The sequence below is a fragment of the Phascolarctos cinereus genome, unplaced genomic scaffold (genome assembly GCF_003287225.1).
Source record: "Phascolarctos cinereus isolate Bilbo 61053 unplaced genomic scaffold, phaCin_HiC Scaffold_1;HRSCAF=81, whole genome shotgun sequence".
NCBI classification, from domain to species: Eukaryota; Metazoa; Chordata; class Mammalia; order Diprotodontia; family Phascolarctidae; genus Phascolarctos; species Phascolarctos cinereus.
Window position 1 is genome coordinate 145,108,161 of NW_027555514.1, and position 19,255 is coordinate 145,127,415.

Genomic DNA, 19,255 nt, shown 5'->3' on the forward strand with positions numbered 1-19,255 from the left:
CTTCATAAACAAATCAACACTTAATGACTGAATAAGAGTTTTGCAGTAATTGGGTAAATGTAATTACACTGAGTCTGAAGGTGGCAAGTACAATTTTGTCAGCTTGCATTTACCTTGATTCCTCAGATTCCCTGTCTATCAAGACAGGACTTGACATTATTTTATTTCTGATACTGAAGTCTATAGGATGAAAGTCAAATAAAGAAGAGTATTGAGTTTGATTTCTGGTGCCAAATCTGCCCTTGGGAATCCATAGCACCTGGCTGGAAACCATAAGGCATCTTCATATCCCACAGTAATTGTTTAACTTTCTCATTCAATCCAGTATAGACATGAAATAAACACGTCATTATCCTCCCAAGTACAATCCTTGGTATTTCAAAATAAAAATGGTCAAGGGGCAGAGGAGAGGAAAGTTTAAACCTTTATTTTTTGAAAGCTATTTAGCTGTGCCACAACTGAAAATCAGTGAGATCACACTTTGTAGTCTCACATGTGGCCAAATGGAGATTGCTCAAGAAGACCAGGTGTTTTTTTAATCACTGAAAATGTGGCCAACATCCAACCTTTTTTCCCTTTCCTTTCTCGTAATTAACATGGTCACATTCAAGTATGTATGACAGTCTTTAATAGAATAATCCACTTTAAGCTCCTTTTATCCCAGGGAAGTATTATAGCTTTAGAGTACTTACAACAGTCATGAATCAACTAGAAAAGGAAGAAAAAAATAATTTAGAATGTGCCTATGTATAAATATTTAGACAAAGAAATTCAGTGTAGCAACAGTAACCTTAGAGTTCATATGTTGAGGTAAAGTTGTGTTATCATGAAATTCTCCAAGTACTTCCACTAATACACTGACATACATATTATTTTGCAATTTATTCACTCAATAAGCATTTATTAAATACCTAACATATACAATGGACTGTGCTAAGCATGGAAGAGCCAAAAGAAAAAAAAAAGAGCAAAGAAAAGAAAAAGCCCTAACACTAGTCTAGGAGGTTACATTCTACTGAGGGGTTACAACATTTGTACAGAAAAATATAAAGCAATTTTTAGAAAGAGGGGAAAGGATGGGAAGAGAGAGAAGGAAAGGGGAGGAGAGGGAAAGAATGAGTGTGTTATTGGGGCAGCTAGGTGGCCTCATGGATAGAGAGCCAGCCAGTACTAGAGTCAGGAGGACCTAAATTCAAATCCAGCTTCAGACACTTACTACTTATATGACCCTAGGTAAGTCACTTAACCTTGTTTTTCTCAGTTTCCTTATCTGTAAAATTAGTGGAGAAGGAAATGGTAAAACACTCTAGTATCTCTACCAAGAAAACCCCAAATTGAGTCACAAAGAGTCAGATACGACTAATGGACCAAAAAAAAAAATCTGGCTATTTATGTGTTGTCTCCCCTATTATAATGTGAACTCTCTGAAGGCAAAGAGCGTTTTTGCTTTTCTTTGTATTCCCAGGGCGCAGCACACTAAGCACCTAATAAATGCTTACTGACTGAGATGCTGAGAAATTAAGTATCTGGTGAAATGGCCAGTCATGTGTCAGAGGCAGGACTTGAACCTAGATTTTCCTGATTCAGGCTGAGGTCTCCAGACACTGGGATGCCATACTTCCTCTCATACAGGGTTGTTATGAGGCTCAAATTAGATCTGTGAAACTTTTGTATATTTTTTGACTAAAGTACTATTGAAATGCCAGCTCTTACTAATTCTACTGTTTAAGGATTTCTTTTTCCCAGTGTTTCTCTTGTGTTACTCCTCAACTTGTATTCCCTTAGTTTGAGGAATTCTGAGTATTTCCTATTCCTAGCTGTACATTAAGATGTTCTGAGGATGTAAGACAGCTGAAATATCAGTGATGATAGACGTCAGTAAAGTATCTTCTCAGATTCACAGGTAGAGAAGTCCTGTTTCTGGGATCTTTCTTTGTTTAGCTTGACAACCCTTTGGGTAAACTATCTTATGGAAGATTTAGAAGATGTGCTGAATCATCTATCCCCATAGCTGAAGCATCCAAATTAAAACCTCTAATACCAATTCATGCAGTGGGCCTTATACCATTATGTAACTGTACAGAAAATAAAGGACTCCTACAAATGGCCATTTCAGTCCAGAAATCATAGGCTGTTAGCTTTGTAAATGAGCATGGAGATCCATCCTCCTCATTTGCTAGAAGTGAAAACTGAGACCTACAGAGAAGTTTGGTGACATCTTATGCAGCTCATTAGTACTAAAATTGGATATAGAACCCTCCTTCTGACTTCGTATCTAGAGGTTCTTTTTTTCCCATTATACTATGATGCTTTATTTTTTAAAAAAAAAATTGATAAATTATAATAAAAGCTTATATTCTGTAGCACAGGGCAAGTCATTTGTAAAATAATGTTATCCAAGTTCTCAAAATTACATAGAATGGAGAGCCAATAAGTAGAATAAATTTTTACTTATCTAAATCATTTTTATCTATAATGCATGCTTTATTATATACCCTCAATACTATGTATGATTAAGTAGTTTCTACAGTATTGAATTAATAATAACTTTATTGTATTTATGAAATAAAATATGCTAAAGATATCACTAAATTCATCTTAGTTATTAGGCAAATAATTTTTAATAGCCCTAACCCGGGTCCCATACATTTTGGCATAGTTCATGCCCTTGAGTAGTTTCTGATAAAAATATTAAACCAGTAAAAAACCTTTTCTTATGGAAAATTATTAACTTTTCTGAAAGTTTTTTAATGTGGTCATAAAAATTGCAGCCCCTTTCTTGTTTGAAAATGAGGATTAATTAATTTAAATTTTTGTTAATTTTAAATAAATTAATTTAAATGATATTGCTATTCGGAAGGAGGTGAGCTCATTGGAAGTACCACTGAGGATTACTGAAGTGCAAGAAGGCATCATTCTGCCAGATGCATCTCAGTGAATTCAGGAATCACCCTACTAAAACTGGTCATGCAACCCATTATCCACAGATCATGGATAAAAGATAAATAACGAAGGCCTACTCTGAACTTTAACAGCCTGCTGTTTACTTACGGAGTACTTAACATGAAGATAATTGATGCAGTAGACTTTAAGGGTTCTTGTAGAGCCCTCAAGCTCTGTCCTATCAATGGATGCTGTATTTAGAACATGGGATTCAGTCTGTGGCTCTGGGCATGCCCATTCATTTCTGAAAATCATTCCTAAATGATTACTGCAACATAGCAGTTATCTGCTCTCCCTACCAAGAAACCCTCGGGGAAAAAAATTCAAACTCCCAGAGGTTTAAAAAAATACTTTATGGAATTCAGTAAATTAAAGTGGTTCTAAAAAAATATTTTTCAGTTATCAGTTGGCTATGTGACTAAACTTCTCCTGCAGAAATGTCAGTCTGCTTTTTCTTCTTCAGACCTCACGTCTGATTCACAACCAAGTTTCCTAGGATTTCTCAATGTCTACTGGACCACTTAATTATTTGCTTCCATTTAATATCAACTTGTCTTTAAAAAAAGAAGCAAGTTAATTTTTCAGTAAGAATTAACAGATCTGTGCTTCTGAACATTCTTGTTTATCTTATTTAGATCATGTAACAATGCCGTATGTTCTATGTATAATATTATGTCATGGTAGTCTTCTCCTCACCCAATAATTCTACTGTTATCCTTTGTTTCATTTTGAGAATCAAACTGAACGTGGTCTTCTTATAATTTGATACAAAATGTTCATAATTTAGCAATTAACAATAAAGTTGTTTTGGACTTTTTTTTTAGAAAAATCTCTTTGCTCTTAGGTTTATTTCACTAACACTGAACGCTAATGTACATTGTATTCGTTTGATATTTTGATTTGCTTAATCTTTCTGAAATTTAATTATTTTAATATGCAAAAAAGAGACAGAGCTCCTTTTTACTTTGACAATGTATTACTTATAACAGTTGTATTTTCCATTTTAACATTTCAGCAATACTAAGTTCAACATGTAGAAAAATGGTTGACAATCAAATAAAAATTCCAGAAAGTATACAATCTAAAAAGAAAATGATGTGAAAATGTGTATCTTGAACATCCCTCAACAGGGAGGTTCGAAGAACAATATTTCATTTTTCTTTTTAATACATTTCTAGGTCCAGTGCTACTCGCTTCCGTTGGAGTCAGAGCTATTATACAGTACAAGATGAATGGGCTTTAGACAACATTTATATAGGACAGCAGTGCCCAAACATGTGCAGTGGGCATGGCTGGTGTGAGCGGGGACTGTGCAAGTAGGTACTTTTTTAAAAAAAAAAAGTGGAGGAAGTCTCTGGGCTTGAGAATTCTCTTTCTGAACATTATCCCAGCATTGGTCAAGATCATCATGTTAATGCATTGTTATATATGGACTAACCAAAAGGAAATGCCCTTTCTTACCCTTGGTTCAGGTACATGGAACACAGTATTACTCACCTGGGTCATCTATCAGGGAATTTAGATTTTCCTTCTCAAAAGCAAACCTCCAGAAAAGTCCATCCTGAAAATTAGTTCAGGGAGTGTGTAGAAGAGGTTTGAAGAGGCTTCCTTTCCCTTCATCTATGGAAGTCTTAAAGCACCATCTAGGCAGGTGTGACCTTTCAACTCTGCCATACTTCAAAAAGCCCTGTTTTATAATATACTCCCTCATGACCTCCAATTCTTAGACCAGGGGTGGGGAACTTGTGGCCTCAAGGTTACATGCGGCCCTCTAGGTCCTCAAGTGTGGCCCTTTGCATCCAAACTTCACAGAACAAATCCTCTTAATAAAAGGACCTGTTTTGTAAAACTTGGGCTTATTCAAAAGGCCCCACCCAGGGACCTAGAAGACCACATGTGGCCTGAAGACCACAGGTTCCCCAAGTCATCTTAGAATTTCTAGTCTCCTTCAAAGCTTAGCTCAAGCACACCCTTCTACAAGATGCCTTCTCTGATCCCTGCAGTTACAGTGGCTTCCCCCCAAAATTACCTTGTATTTATTTCAAATATGCTTATTTACATATAGGCTTTCTCCTCCAATACAATAAAAGCTACTTGAGGGCAGGGACTAATTTGTTTTTTATCTTTGTGTCCCCAGTCTGGCACGTAGTAGGTGCTTAACAAGTGGTTGTGGATGGATCCATTGATTGATAGTGAAGGAAGTGACAACTGTCACTGTTCAGTATGGAAGAAGCAATACACATATTAGAACTAGAGAGGATGTCATCATACTATTTCTTTCTCAAACCACACTCTGGTCCGGTTAAGCATGCCCAGATTTCTAGTGTTACAATAACAAAATCTGCTGAAATGAGATGAACTGATAAGTGTACCCCAAAGTACTTACCCATTCATTACCTGTTGCTTGAAAGTCCATTAGGGTTTCATTCCTTTGGCTAAAACATTGATCCCTGTCAAAATGTAAATACTCCAAGATGATCACTCCAGGTCTTTGCCAAGAAAACCCCAGCGATTATTATGCCTTAGTGTGAATGAGTTGATTGGCTCCTTTCCTAAAAGTAAGCTTTAATAATGGGAAGAAAGTAGGGGCCATAAAGTCACTGGGGACCTGAAGAGATTTATAAAGTGAGGGTAGAGGAGCAGCTAGGTGGCATAGTGAGTAGAACACCAGCCCTGGAGTCAGGAGGTCCTGAGTTCAAATCTGAATTCAGTTAGTTACTAGCTGTGTGACCTTGGGCAAGTCACTTAACCATGACTGCCTCAAAATAAAGAGTAGATAGAAGAAATGGGATACGGAGAAAAGAACAGGAAGCCTGGAAACTGAAGACAAACTCAACTTTATAATTTTGTGCTTCATAGTAACTTGGGTAGGAGGGGTGCCCATTTCTAAAAGTTTCAGAGAAAGATTAAAAAAATACGTAACAAATATTGTTTAGAGACAAAAATCTGTACCTGAAAAGAGGAGAAGATTGCAGAGATGGCAAGAGACTAGGTAGAAGCAAGTATTATGAGACTGATTGCTTTTTACGTTTACCTTTTTATATTACATTTGCATCATTTCCTAGAAACTCACATACTGTAATCTAGGGAACTGAATCAAATTACACTGAGTTTTACACTGGAAAAAGCTACACAATGGAAGAATCGGTGATTTTGTGAGAGAAACAACTTACAGTATCTATGACTTGGTATATCTTTTGTAGAGTTTTTTTTAAATTTCATATTCATGTTGTGAAAAAGTTGAGCAAGTGGTCGCCAGGTCATTCCTGGCTAATGTCAGAGCACACAGGCATACCTCAGAGATACTGCGGTTTAGTTCCAGACCACTACAATAAAGCAAATATCACAATGAAGTGAGTCACACAAATTTTTTTGGTTTCCCAGTGCATATAAAAATTATGTTTACATTATACTACAGACTATTAAGTGGCCAATAGTATTATGTCTAAAAAAACCCAATATACATACCTTAGTTAAAAAAATAATTTATTGATAAAAATAAAAATATTAACCATCACCTGAGCCTTCAGCAAGTCGTAATCTTTTTGCCTTGATGATGATGGCTTCTGATTGATCAGAATAGTAGTTGCTGAAGGTGAGGTGGCTGTGGCAATTTCTTAAGATAAGACAACAATGAAGTTTTCTGCGTGATTTGACTCTTCCTTTCACTTGAACACTTAGAAGCCATTGTAGGGTTATTAATTTGCCTAATTTCAATATTGTTGTGTCTCAGGGAATAGGGATGCCCAAGAAGAGGGAGAAAGGTAGGGGAATGGCCAATTGAGGGAACAGTCAAAACACACACATTTATCAATTAAGTTTGCTATCTTATATAGGGGTGGTTTGTGGTCCCCCAAAACAATTACAATAATAACATCAAAGATCACTCATCACCATAACCAATATAATAATAATGAAAAGGCTTGAAGTATTATGGAAATTACCAAAATGTGACACAGAGACATGATCACATGCCGTTGGAAAAATGGCACCAATAAACTTGCTCAACGTAGGGTTACCACAAATCTTCAACTTGTTTTAAAAAATGCAATATCTACAAATCACAATGAAGCAAAGCACAATAAAAAGAGGTATGACTATTCAATATAATGAGGAAAACAACAGTCTGCGTAATATTCAACTCACCATTCTTTATTGAGATGTTTCTTGGCCAGCTGAAGTATATTTGAAACTTAATGAGAAATGACAAAAGGAAAAAGCTATAATTAAGAAAGTCATTCTGGTCTATCTTACTAATCTTCTCTTTAGGTGTGACCAAGGGTATCAAGGCAGTGAGTGCCAGCCAGAAGCTTCCCTTCCATCTACTATTATGTCAGATTTTGAGAGCCAGAATGGTTGGGAGACTGACTGGCAAGAAGTCATCGGGGGAGAAATTGTCAAACCAGAACAAGGATGTGGGGTCATCTCTTCTGGATCATCTCTATATTTCAGTAAGGTAGGGACAAATACTGTTAAAAGTTATCAAGGACTTAAATAGATGTGTTGTAATGCCATAGTGCTGATATGTGGCAGAGTCTGTCTAGGCAGGAATCCAAGGCAAAATAATTTATGCAAATGCAAAAATAGATATGCTTTTTGTTCAGATGCAGGTGCAGAACAAAGAAAATCTGATCTTTTAGCAAGTAAACAAGATTGAGAAAACAGCAAATCAGGGTGGATTAAATTTAAATAGGTCTTACATCCATCAACACTCAAGTCTTCCCTGATCATTATCATCAAATGTAATTAATAAGTGTCCTCCTTGTGTACATTGCCCAGCACTAGATTCTGTGCACATTCATGCCAAGATGAGTGGACTTTGTCCTGTAGAAGTTAAAATTTTAAGAAGACAACATAAATCCAACAGTACACTTTCATATACTTAAACATAATTTGATATAGGTTCTATATGTGCAATCATACAAAACATATCTCTGTATTAGTCATGTTGTAAAAGAAGACACAGACCCAAAGGAAAATAAATAAGTGAATGAATGAATGAATGAATGAATGAATGAATGAATGAATGAATGAATGAATGAAAAATAGTATACTTTGATCTGCATTCAGACTGTATCAGTTCTTTCTCTGGAGGTGGATAGCATTTTTCATATGAGTCCTTTGGAATTGTATTCAGTCATAGGATTGCTGAGAAGAGCTAAGTCATTCACAGTTGATCATTTTATGATATTGCTTTTACTCTGTTGTCCTGTTCTGCTCAATTCGATAAGTAAACAGTTTTGAATTAGAATGAAGAGGAGAAAAACAAAAGTAAAGAGACTTTACCAAATTTAAATAAAACAAAGCCACTTTTGGGAAAGTATCCATAGATTGACATAAAGAAAGTTAGGAAGCTATAGGAGAGTTTAAAGAAAAACTTGATGTTAATGAATTAGTAGACTAGAATGAATTTTAACTACATTGTACTGAATATAAAACTAGAAACATAGATTAGAAATAATGTTCATTGAAATTTACAATGTAACAAGAGGTAGGATTAGTGTAGGTTTGGAAATGCTGTCTATAAATATCTGCTCTTCATAATTCTTTGGCATTAGTTCTATTTCTACTTTACTCGATTTAAGCACTTGGACCAAAGTGCCATTTTGAAAAGAATAGGGGAAGAATATTTTTGAGGGCCTGAATTATTAAAATTTTTTGCCTTAAATTCCATTGATTTCTACAAATTTTTTTAACATTATAACTGTACATTAAACCAAATTGGAAATGTTTATATTGGAAAAGCAAATTCTTGCTTTAGCTGTTTCCTTTTTCTTTTCCTCTTTAAAAAGAATGTAGCATTTTGCATAGCTAAAGAAAAGGCAGAGGGGAGACATGTAGATTTTGGAGGGCAAAATGCCAAGCTAAGCAAAGATCTGATATATTTTTCATCACATACAAAAATCCTACACAACACTTTTAGAAAACCTCTGTGGACTAACACCAAAGTGTCCTGGGGGAAAAAATAGCACTTGACTGTGAATTTCCTGATAAACCAATCATTACAACTAGCTAATTGTGATAATTGGATTTTTTTTATAATTGTCTTCACTGTTAGATCTTCTTCCTTCTGGCTCATTTCCCCATGCCAAGTTTTTCAAAGTAGTTTGCTAAATTGGAATTAACCTGCTAAGTTCTATAGTTTTGGTGGTGTTTTTTCCCTCATAAATGGTCTTCCTGTAGTGATTCAGAAGTTAGAAAATATTTTTTGGCTGAGCTATATTACAGTAATCTGTAAGGTGCTTTTCATTTGAGTTATTTCTGATCCAATGAAAGAAAAATAAAAAGCACAAGTAGGAAGAGGGGTGGTGTGTGTGTGTGGGTGTGTGTGTGTGTGTGTAGAGTGGGAGAGAGAAAGAAAGAGCACCAGGTGATACAGTGGATAGACTGCCAGGCTTGGAATCAGGAAAACTCATCTTCCTAAGTTCAAATCTGGTTTCAGACACTAGCTGTGTGATCATGATCAAATCACTTAAACCTGTTTGTCTCAGTTTCCTCATCTGTCAAATGAGATGGAGAAGGAAACGGTAAACTACTCCAGTATCTCTGCCAAGAAAACCCAAAATGTGGTCACAAAAAGTCAGACATGACTGAAAAACAACTCAACAACAACATATGTAGAGATAGATATACATATACATATATATATATAGCTATCCATATATATGTGCATACACACACACACACACAAGGAGTTGCCAGACTTCTCAGAAAAACAGATAGACGTTTTAAAGTTTCATTGCTTCTTTTGATTCTGTTAAGATATATATGCATATGTGTGTGTGTATATATGTATATATATATGTATCTATATGTCATATCATCTACTACATATGTATGTGTATATATGTGTACATGTATACATACATACACACATACACACATATCATTCTATCATTTGCTTCCTTAGTACTGAGAATTCCAAATGACAATCTCTAAACTAAGGCTTCACTTTATTTTGGGGTTTGTTTTTGTTTTTGGCTAGGTAATGAGGTTAAGTGACTTGACCAGGGTCACACCGCTAGTGTCAAGTATCCGAGGTCACATTTGAACTCAGGTCCTCCTGACTCCAAGGTGGGAGCTCTATCCTCTAAGCCACCTAAATGCCTCAAGGCTTCGCTTTAGCTGTTTTATTTACTGCTGTGTTTGTGCTTCCAATCTTTTTTTAATCCCTTTTAGCCCTCTTTGCAAGGTTGTACACTTTTAATTGGCCAACAAGTATTTTCTTTGTGATTTTCTATAACTAGAGACTTTCTTCATTAACTTAAAAAGTAGAATTAGTTTTGAATTCTATGTTATAGATTTTTTTTCCTTTGTGCCATATAGAGTATCTTTATTTCCTATACAGTATTTTTATTGAGATTCTCAGGGGTTAGAGAGCTCTATGACAAATTTGAGGGCCTTTTAGTAGCTCTGCCCCCAGCAGAATCTGCTTTGGGCTATTGGATTTTATAAGCAAGACATTCTTTCATAATCCCATTACCTTGAAATCATTTATTAACAACAGGAATGATGACAAACCATTTCAGTTTCTGTCCAACGCTTCACGGCATGACCATGACATGAGATAGACACGCTGAGCCTCCTGGTAGAAGGAAAGGAAATTGCTGGCTTTGAAGATACTGTTAACTCTTTCAGGCCCTAAGATGCTTTTTGGTATCCAGGAAAATTTTATTATCTCTCTCTTTCTCCCCACCCACAGTGAAAATGACTAAGATGCTGTCCCTTTTTATCAATTAGTTTCAGCTGTGCCTGGCTTTACTTCTAGCCCCAGGCAGTCTATGAAAAAGGAAAGGAAATCTGTGAATGATTTTCTGCCCAGGAAGGAAGGTATCAGTTGTGATATAGGACTTGTTCACCTTATCAGAGCATATCTGATGTAGCACCTCACAATCATGTGCAGTAACCCAGTCCCAAAAGAAATTTGTGTTTGTCTGGAAGTCCAGTTAGTTTAATTTTGCCCTACAAAATTTTTAGATTTTCATAATACCTTTCTATATTATTAGTGATAATAAAGTTTCTGTATCACATTATATGCAAAGCGCTTTATGTAGGTTATATCACAACAACCCAAGGAGATACGTCTTTCAGGTTTTATTATCCCTGTTTCGGGGTTGAGGAAACTGAATGTCACAGAGATTAACTGGTTTTCCCATGATCACATAGCTAATAAGCCTTAGGAGTGGAATTTGAACCCAGGTTTTGCCGACTCCAAGTGCAGTACTTTATCTACTAGATCACTGGTCTGGAGACTAATAAAATAGATCAAAGAAGAAAAACAAAAGAATGAGTATACAAGGTTGAAGTTACCATCACCAAATCAAAACTGACCAAACCGAAGGCTGTTTCCCTTTGAGCCACAAGGAAAAAGAATCTTATGTTCCCACGGCAACCATGTAGCACCATTTTCTATATGCCACTACATGGAGTGCTATAGCAGCTCTCTTTGTGATGTCAAAAAACTGGAAATTGCAGGAATGCACATCAACTGAGAAATGGCCAAATGAGTTGTAGTGTATGACTGTGATGGAATACTACTGTGCTATAAGATATGATGAGTTCAGTGATCTTGAAAAAACATAGAAAGAATTGCATGAAATAATGAAGAGCAAAATGAACAGAACCAAGAGAACATTGTATATAGTAACAGCAATATTGTTTTAAGAACGATTTTGAGTGAATAAGTCATCTGATTAGTAGAAATATACAACTAACTGTAAAGGACATACGAAGAAAGAGGCTATCGGCATCTGGAGAAATAACTGATGAATAGAAGTACATATAGAATAACTTTACATACACACACACACACACCTATTTGTGTCTAATGGTAGCCATATCTAGGGCGGGGGGGGAGGGAAGGAAAAAAGTGAAAAAAAGAACAAAAATTTATATGATAACCTTATTATATATTTAAAAGGAATAGCAAGTTGTACATAACAGATTTACAGTATCATGTGCATTTGTCTTTTTTTATTATGTTATGGAAATGTTTATTTTATTCCATAAATTAAAAATAAAATAAATATGAAAAAAAAACTTAAGGGAGGTAAAGCCAAAAAGAAAAACACCACAGAAGTCTGTATTATTATATGTAAGTTTTTTTTAATCTTTCCTTTTTTGATAGGCTGGAAAGAGACAACTGGTGAGCTGGGATATGGATACTTCTTGGGTGGATTTTGTCCAGTTTTACATTCAAATAGGTGGAGAGAGCACTGCCTGCAACAAACCAGACAGTAGAGAAGAGGGGGTCCTGCTTCAGTACAGCAACAATGGGGGAATTCATTGGCATCTCTTGGCAGAAATGTACTTCTCTGACTTCAGCAAGCCCAGGTATTAATATCTCCCTATCAGACTTTTGCTAGACACAGAAAGTCACATTAGTACAAAGGTTGCATTTTTTAAAAAATCTTCTCTTAATTGAAGTGTCTTACCTGAAATATGTGAAAGGCTTTTCAAAGATACGGTTTAAAAAGGAACTGCCAGACTATAGACAAGCATTCTATCCAGACCATTCAGAAAAATGGATAGACTTTTTAAATTTTCGTTGCTTCTCTGATATATAATTTGCTCAGCTGTTTAAAATCAGCTATCTTGATCTAGAATTTTATCTTCATCTAGGGCTGATCCTATACATGAGCAGTGTAGGTTGCCATGTATGTATGTCATGATTTTAGGAATATCCTCAACCAACTTGCCATTTTTGCATTGGACCAGAATGGCCTCATTGTTATCCATTATGACCATCTATTGATCAAAGGTTATAGCTAATGATTATAAGACTCATTATTGTAGAAAAACATTTATTTAGAAAAATAGCAAATTTTCAATAACATTTTTAAAATTAAGTGACTTTATTTTAAATCTGCTTAAACATACTTCTTTTGGGGACGTGTAATTATGTAAAATATCTAACAGCGTACATACTAAATATCACAAAAATCTACTCATTTGTGTCTGTTTAAATTACCTTTATTTCTCTCATCTCTGTACTGTGGACTTAATGCAGTCATGACAAAATTTACTCATATGTAGAACAGAAATCATGGTTAAGTGAATGACATGTTGGTGCTACCCATGTGCTAGCTTTATACATGTGTACCTTATATCACACAACGATGAATTACTAAAAATTAAGTTTACATTAAGTATTTTAAACACGAGTTTACAATTTAAAGGGATCCCATGTCAAAACATTGTGTAAAATTAAGAATATGTGTGTGTGTTTTAATCTATATTTTTCTTAAAGTGAGATAAACTTGTTTCTATCACAGATCATTTTGCAAGTACCGTTCCTTACCACAAAAAAATCCCAACCACTTTTCCCTAAATTATAACTTCTCTTTTGATATGACTTTTCGTCTCTAAAAGATATCATGCCAAAAGAAGTATTGAGGAAGTGTAGAGAACTGGATACAGTTCTGGACTTGAATTCAGGAAGCACTGGGTTCAAATCTTGCCTCAAACAATTACTATCTATGTGACTCTTGGCAAGTCTATTAACTTCTCTGTATCTTAGATTCCTCATCTATAAAATGAGTTGTTTAGCCTCAGTGGATTCTCAGTCCCATCAACTTCTGAATGCATGATCTTCTTTCCCTACATTCTTCAAATTTCATTCCAACATGGCCAAACCAAAAACTCTTTTTTTTTAGTTGTACAATAGACTAAATATTATTTTCCCCTTGCTATTTATAACTAAGAGAAATATTGCTTCACTTTTCTTACACGTGGATAACTGGCTTTTCTTTAGGTTTGTCTATCTAGAGCTTCCAGCAGCTGCAAAGACTCCTTGCACTAGATTCCGCTGGTGGCAGCCAGTTTTCTCAGGTGAAGACTATGATCAGTGGGCAATTGATGACATCATCATTTTATCTGAAAAACAGAAGCAGATCATCCCAGTCGTCAACCCAACTTTACCTCAGGTAATTGTGCTTTATTGTAGGTGGACTCCAGAACTAAAAGAAGTTTCATATATAATGGATTGAGGACTTCACCTCTTAAAGATTTTTTTTTCCAACACTGAACAAACAGTTCTCTATGGTTCCACTAAATGTTGGTATGATGGTAACACTACCTAACTCAAAAATTGTCTTCAGGTGTGAAGTTTCTGAAGGGTAAGCAAAGTCCTCAAGTGAAATGAAGTGAATGCTTGGAAAATATTATTGCATTCAGTAGAAAGATATAATCACTATAGTCTAGAAATGTATATTTGTCATGGCATTGACCACCAATTAACATAAGATCATTTTCTAAAGTTAGAGTGCTGCTGTGTTACAGTATTTTTGTTTGTTTGTTTCTACTAGAACTTTTATGAAAAACCAGCTTTTGATTACCCCATGAATCAGATGAGTGTATGGCTGATGTTGGCTAATGAAGGAATGGTTAAAAACGAAACTTTCTGTTCTGCTACCCCATCAGCCATGATATTTGGGAAATCAGATGGAGATCGATTTGCAGTAACTCGAGATTTATCTCTGAAACCTGGATATGTCCTGCAGTTCAAGGTATTTGTGCACAGTTTCTGTTTCAGACTCCTTCTAGTGAGTCAAAAGCAGTGTGGTATAATGGATAGAGAGCCAGTCTCAGGACCAGAAAAACCTAGACTCAAGTCCTCTGACATAGACTGTGTGATTCTGAGCAAGTCACTTAACTTCTCAGTGTCCTAGCAGGTTTATAACACTATAAGTTGCAAAGAAGATGCTAACCCGAATTGCTAAACGAAGTTTATGCATCTGGGATTTCCCTATAGCAAGTGAAACTACAGGTCCAGTACCAGCCTAGTCAGCCCTATGTATTAGTCTATTCAGTGTATAGGTCCACTCCCTTCCTCTTCTAGGAAGTCAAGGAACAAAATATGGCCCTGTTCCTCGAGTGTAGAAGAGACAAAGAATAGAAATGTGTTCTTTATATTTTATTAAAGAAGGACCTTGCTTGAAGAAAGTGTAGTTAACTATGGAAGGGCAAAGCTTTTAGTTCTACCCAGAAGGAAACAGCTTGTCAGTTTTTAATGAGCCTCATAAGTAGTGACTATGTCATTATATCTCAATGAGTACACATGGAACTCGAGAGTTTAAAAGAAAATTAACTTAGTACTTTATCCCACTTGTGGTTTAATGAATGTCATAGTTCCAGATGGGAATGGATGAACTTTCTTATTTCACTTAGAAGTGCTTTAAGAACTTCACAAGCTATTTTATGCTTTTGTTGTAGAGAAGTTTTTTTTTCCCCACAAATAATTATACTTCCTTGTCTGCAAATTTCGGCTCCAATTATCGTTTTTCTCTTAAAAGCTTGTTGCACCAAATTTTTCAGCATTGTGACAACATGTCAACATGTATAGTAAGTATTTGCTTTGACAAGCTGTTGTTTCGGGATCCTAATCAAAATTTTATTGAGTTTATAATGAAATCCCATTGGTGAATTCTAAGGGTCGAAAGCAATGCAGTTTTAATGAGCTAGCACAACTACATGGTCCTTACATAATTGGTAGGTAGAGGCACTAAATAATTTACAAATAGAATTATTAAGGAAACCAGATGTTTACAGGTAACTCTTCAAATATAATTCCCATAGTTCTATAAATGGGAAAGCTAGTTTAAAAAAAAAAACTAGTAAAATATTATCATTACCAATTTAAGTTTTAGTGTTAGATTTCAAGTGAAAAACCTCACTCTCAATAGATGAATTTACATTCATATGCTAGCACTTCCAAAAATGTTAAGTAAAAACTTCAATATGCAAATGCGTCTCCAGAAATATGTACATATGATTTATTGTCTTGACACCTTTTCTATTTAATGAGTGACAAAATCACGACACTGTAGGTGTTATAGTCAACATGATTCTACACCTGATATATCATCTAAATAAAGAGATGGTTAACAATACCTAAAGTGTTGTTAATTCTTCAAACAACCGGCAGAATAACAACATTAAAAAAGCTTTAATTCACCTATCACAGTAGTGACATCTGCCCTTTATTTCTGCATTGATTTATGGCTCTCATATTGTGTAATGATGAAATGGTATTCATTTTCTATCCCTTTAAAAGGAAATAAATAGACTAAGAATGAATTAATGGCCACTTGAATAAATAAAGACTATTTGTGCAAATTGTTTACGTGAAGTTTAAAAAATACACATTATTTCTTTAAAATGAATTCTAAGTTAGTACAGAACATAATAGCTCTCAGAGTGTGTATTTACACCATCGCAATAATAATAACATTTATATAGTGCCTTAAGATCTGCAAAGTGCTTTACATGTTATCTTACTTGAACCTCATAACAACTTTATGAGGTAGGTGCTATTTTAAGCCTGCTTTATAGATGAGGCTGACAGGTTCAGTGATTTGCCCAGTCACACAGGTAGTAAGTGTCTAAGGAAGGATTTGAACTCATTTCCCCAACTCCAGCATTGTATCCACTGTGCCACCTACCTGCCTGTATATGATTGCCCTAATGCCTAATCTCTAAAGAATAGCTTTTTCATTGCATTTGAAAGATGAAATGGTTCTGGTATTTTGAAAATCTTGGCTAATACACTGCTGTTTTACAAATTCAATTAATTTCAGTTCAATAAATATTTTTAAGCCTTCCCTGTAAGCAGATACTTATTGTCTCTAGGGGAGATTCTAAGTTTTGATACAACATTTTCCCTGGCCTCCTAGAGTTTACAGCAGAATAATGGAGAATAACATATACATAAATAATTGTAGAATAGAAAAAATGCATGAGTATTCTCTCTTATTCCCTGAATCCTCTATCTCTCAGTCACTCTATATTCACTCTTTCTAAGCTCCCAGGAGTAAAGTTCTCTGCATTGATTCACACTCAGACTCCCATCTCAGCCATCCATTCAGCCTCGTTCCTCCATACCCAGACCAGTTGCCAGACACTCCAAGACTAATACTAGACCTTATGCTACCTGCCTGATACCAAGAGGGCTTGGTGGCATGTGGGTGCCCCACAGATTCACACACACAGCTGTTCCTCTTTTCCCTGAGTCCTCAACATTTGATAGATAAGCTCATTTTTGACAGAAGAAAGATGAAGGCTAGAAATAAAGATTTTATGAGTCACCTGCATAGATAAATGTGAAAATTAAAACTGTGGGAGAGAATGAGATTGCCAAGATAAGTATGCCCAAGAGGGGCCTTAGTAAAAAACTACCTGAAACAGTCCAGCCAGTGAAGGAGATGGAATGTTTAAGGAGTCAGGAGAGTATAGTATCTCAGGAGCTAAGGGGTAAGAACAAAATAAAAAGCATATGGTAGTCCACAGTGTCAGATACTACAGCATAGTCAAGGAGTATTAAACTTGAAAGATACCACTGAATCTGGTTGTAAACATGGTTCTCTCACTATATACCAGTCAAAGACTCTTCTTAGTCATTTCATATGGAAGAAAATATGTTAGGATGATAAGAATAAGCAGCTGAGAGATGAGACTAAATTATATTCTTAACTTCATCCTATAAACTTAAAAAGAACATATCCTAATGGAATATGTATAGGCTAATTTAAAAATCCCTTCTGAGAGATAATTTTTGTCTTGGAAGTCAAAACTAAGGAAGATTGGAATTTCTTTCACTCAGTCTCCCTTAGAGCAGTGTAGGTGACTGTCGCTTATGAATGATTGCCATCTTGAAAGTATGAGCCTACAGTAAATGACCTCTTGAGGAGCCTTACAACTCTAGTCTTCTGGAGACAACCTCTTATGTAGTAAGGGGGGAAGCAGAATGGAAGAGAACTGGCATGATGGCAGATAACCTAGAAATTGAAAAAAAAATCTTTAGATATCATCTACCTCAACCCTCCTTATTTATAAATAAGAAAGATTCAGCCTTAGAGAGGTAAAGTTAATTAAGCATGATCCTGCAGAGAATAAATAACAGACAGGATCCTAAGATCCTCAGATTAAAAATCTACTCTTTCCACTCACCACACAAAGTCACATGAGTAAGGAAGTGAGGGTCAGGGTTAAAACCCAGTACTTGTGATGCCAAATCCAATTCTTTAGATTCCACTGGGTTACCCTGAGCAAGTCAGTGACTGTAAAGTCAATTGTAGAGCACTTCACTTCATAATCCAATGAAATCCACTAGCAATGTTTTTGTTTCTTGATTACATTATGTCACTTTGTGCATTAACTACCCCTGTAAAATAAATAGCTTAGTACTTTTATCTAAATGGACAGTTTTCTTGCTGAACTTTGTATTTTTCTGGCAGGAAAATAGATTTGAGATGCTTGGTTTTGTTTTGTTTTGTTTAAAAAAAAACATCAAAGACAATTGACTCTAAGATAATCCTTATGTTTAACAAGACCTTCCCAATGTTGCTGCTTTTCCCTTTCCTATGCTCTTAACTTCTCTTTGAAATGTGGAAATAAATCAGGTTTTTAACCTCTCATTCGTGGTCCATGGCCATATTCCCACTGACAATCTTTGGTTTGGCTCATCATCTAAAATTTCAAGAAACTGGCTAAGATGGTTATGTCAAGAAGAAGAAGAGGAAGAAGAAGGGGAGGATGAGGAAGATGACACCAAAATCAGTAGAACAATATGAGGAGAAAGACATGGCCTCAGCCTTTTCCATATGAACTCCATCAAATATAAGATTTTAAGAAAAAATAATAATAATAAAGCCATCTTTTTATACCCCTGAGCAATAGTCTACACCAGTGGTATCAAATTCAAATAGAAAGAGATGCTACCAAATCCATAAATATACATATACATATATCTCCCTTTGAGCTGCATGTTGACTTAGTTTTAAAATATAGTATTATCAATGTTTTATTGTATTTTTACTTCCTTAACTATTTCACCATTACATTTTACTCTGGTTAGGGCCACATTCAGGAGTGTCTACATGTTTTGACACCTCTTGTCTATGAACATTCAACATAAAAGATGAGTGGTCAGATAGGCCCTTGTCCCAGAACAATTTCTGTGTGAACTTCTTCTAATATAAGATGAAAAAAATGAGGAAAAGGAAAATATCAGAAAGGCAACATGCTGTAGACCTAGATAGAGAGCTGGGCTGGAGGGCAAGACCAGGGTCCTCTACCTCAGAGGTATAATGGCTAAGACTCTAAGGTGCCATTGTGCACCTTAGAAATCATTTCCTCATCAGGAGTTCCTCAAGCCTGTGAATGCTTTTAAGCCAACAAAATCATACTTGGTATCAACAACTACCATTTATATAGTGCTTCAAGGTTTGCAAAATACTTTCTATACATTATCTCACTTGAAAAACTCTGGTAAATTATTGGTTATCCCCATTTTACAGATGGGGAGATTGAGGCT

The 19,255-nt window shown here is 35.5% G+C and overlaps 1 protein-coding gene across 2 annotated transcripts in view; it reads left to right on the forward strand.

Annotated features, from left to right (window-relative positions):
• The window catches only part of RELN (reelin), a 548,072-nt gene that overhangs the window by 402,740 nt on the left and 126,077 nt on the right, over positions 1–19,255 (forward strand). For both annotated transcript variants that reach the window (XM_020984542.2, XM_020984544.2), the window contains exons 23-27: positions 4,122–4,259; positions 7,213–7,399; positions 12,071–12,276; positions 13,697–13,868; positions 14,250–14,450. In XM_020984542.2, the coding sequence (XP_020840201.1) occupies positions 4,122–4,259; positions 7,213–7,399; positions 12,071–12,276; positions 13,697–13,868; positions 14,250–14,450 (904 nt within the window). The remainder of the gene's footprint in view (positions 1–4,121; positions 4,260–7,212; positions 7,400–12,070; positions 12,277–13,696; positions 13,869–14,249; positions 14,451–19,255) is intronic.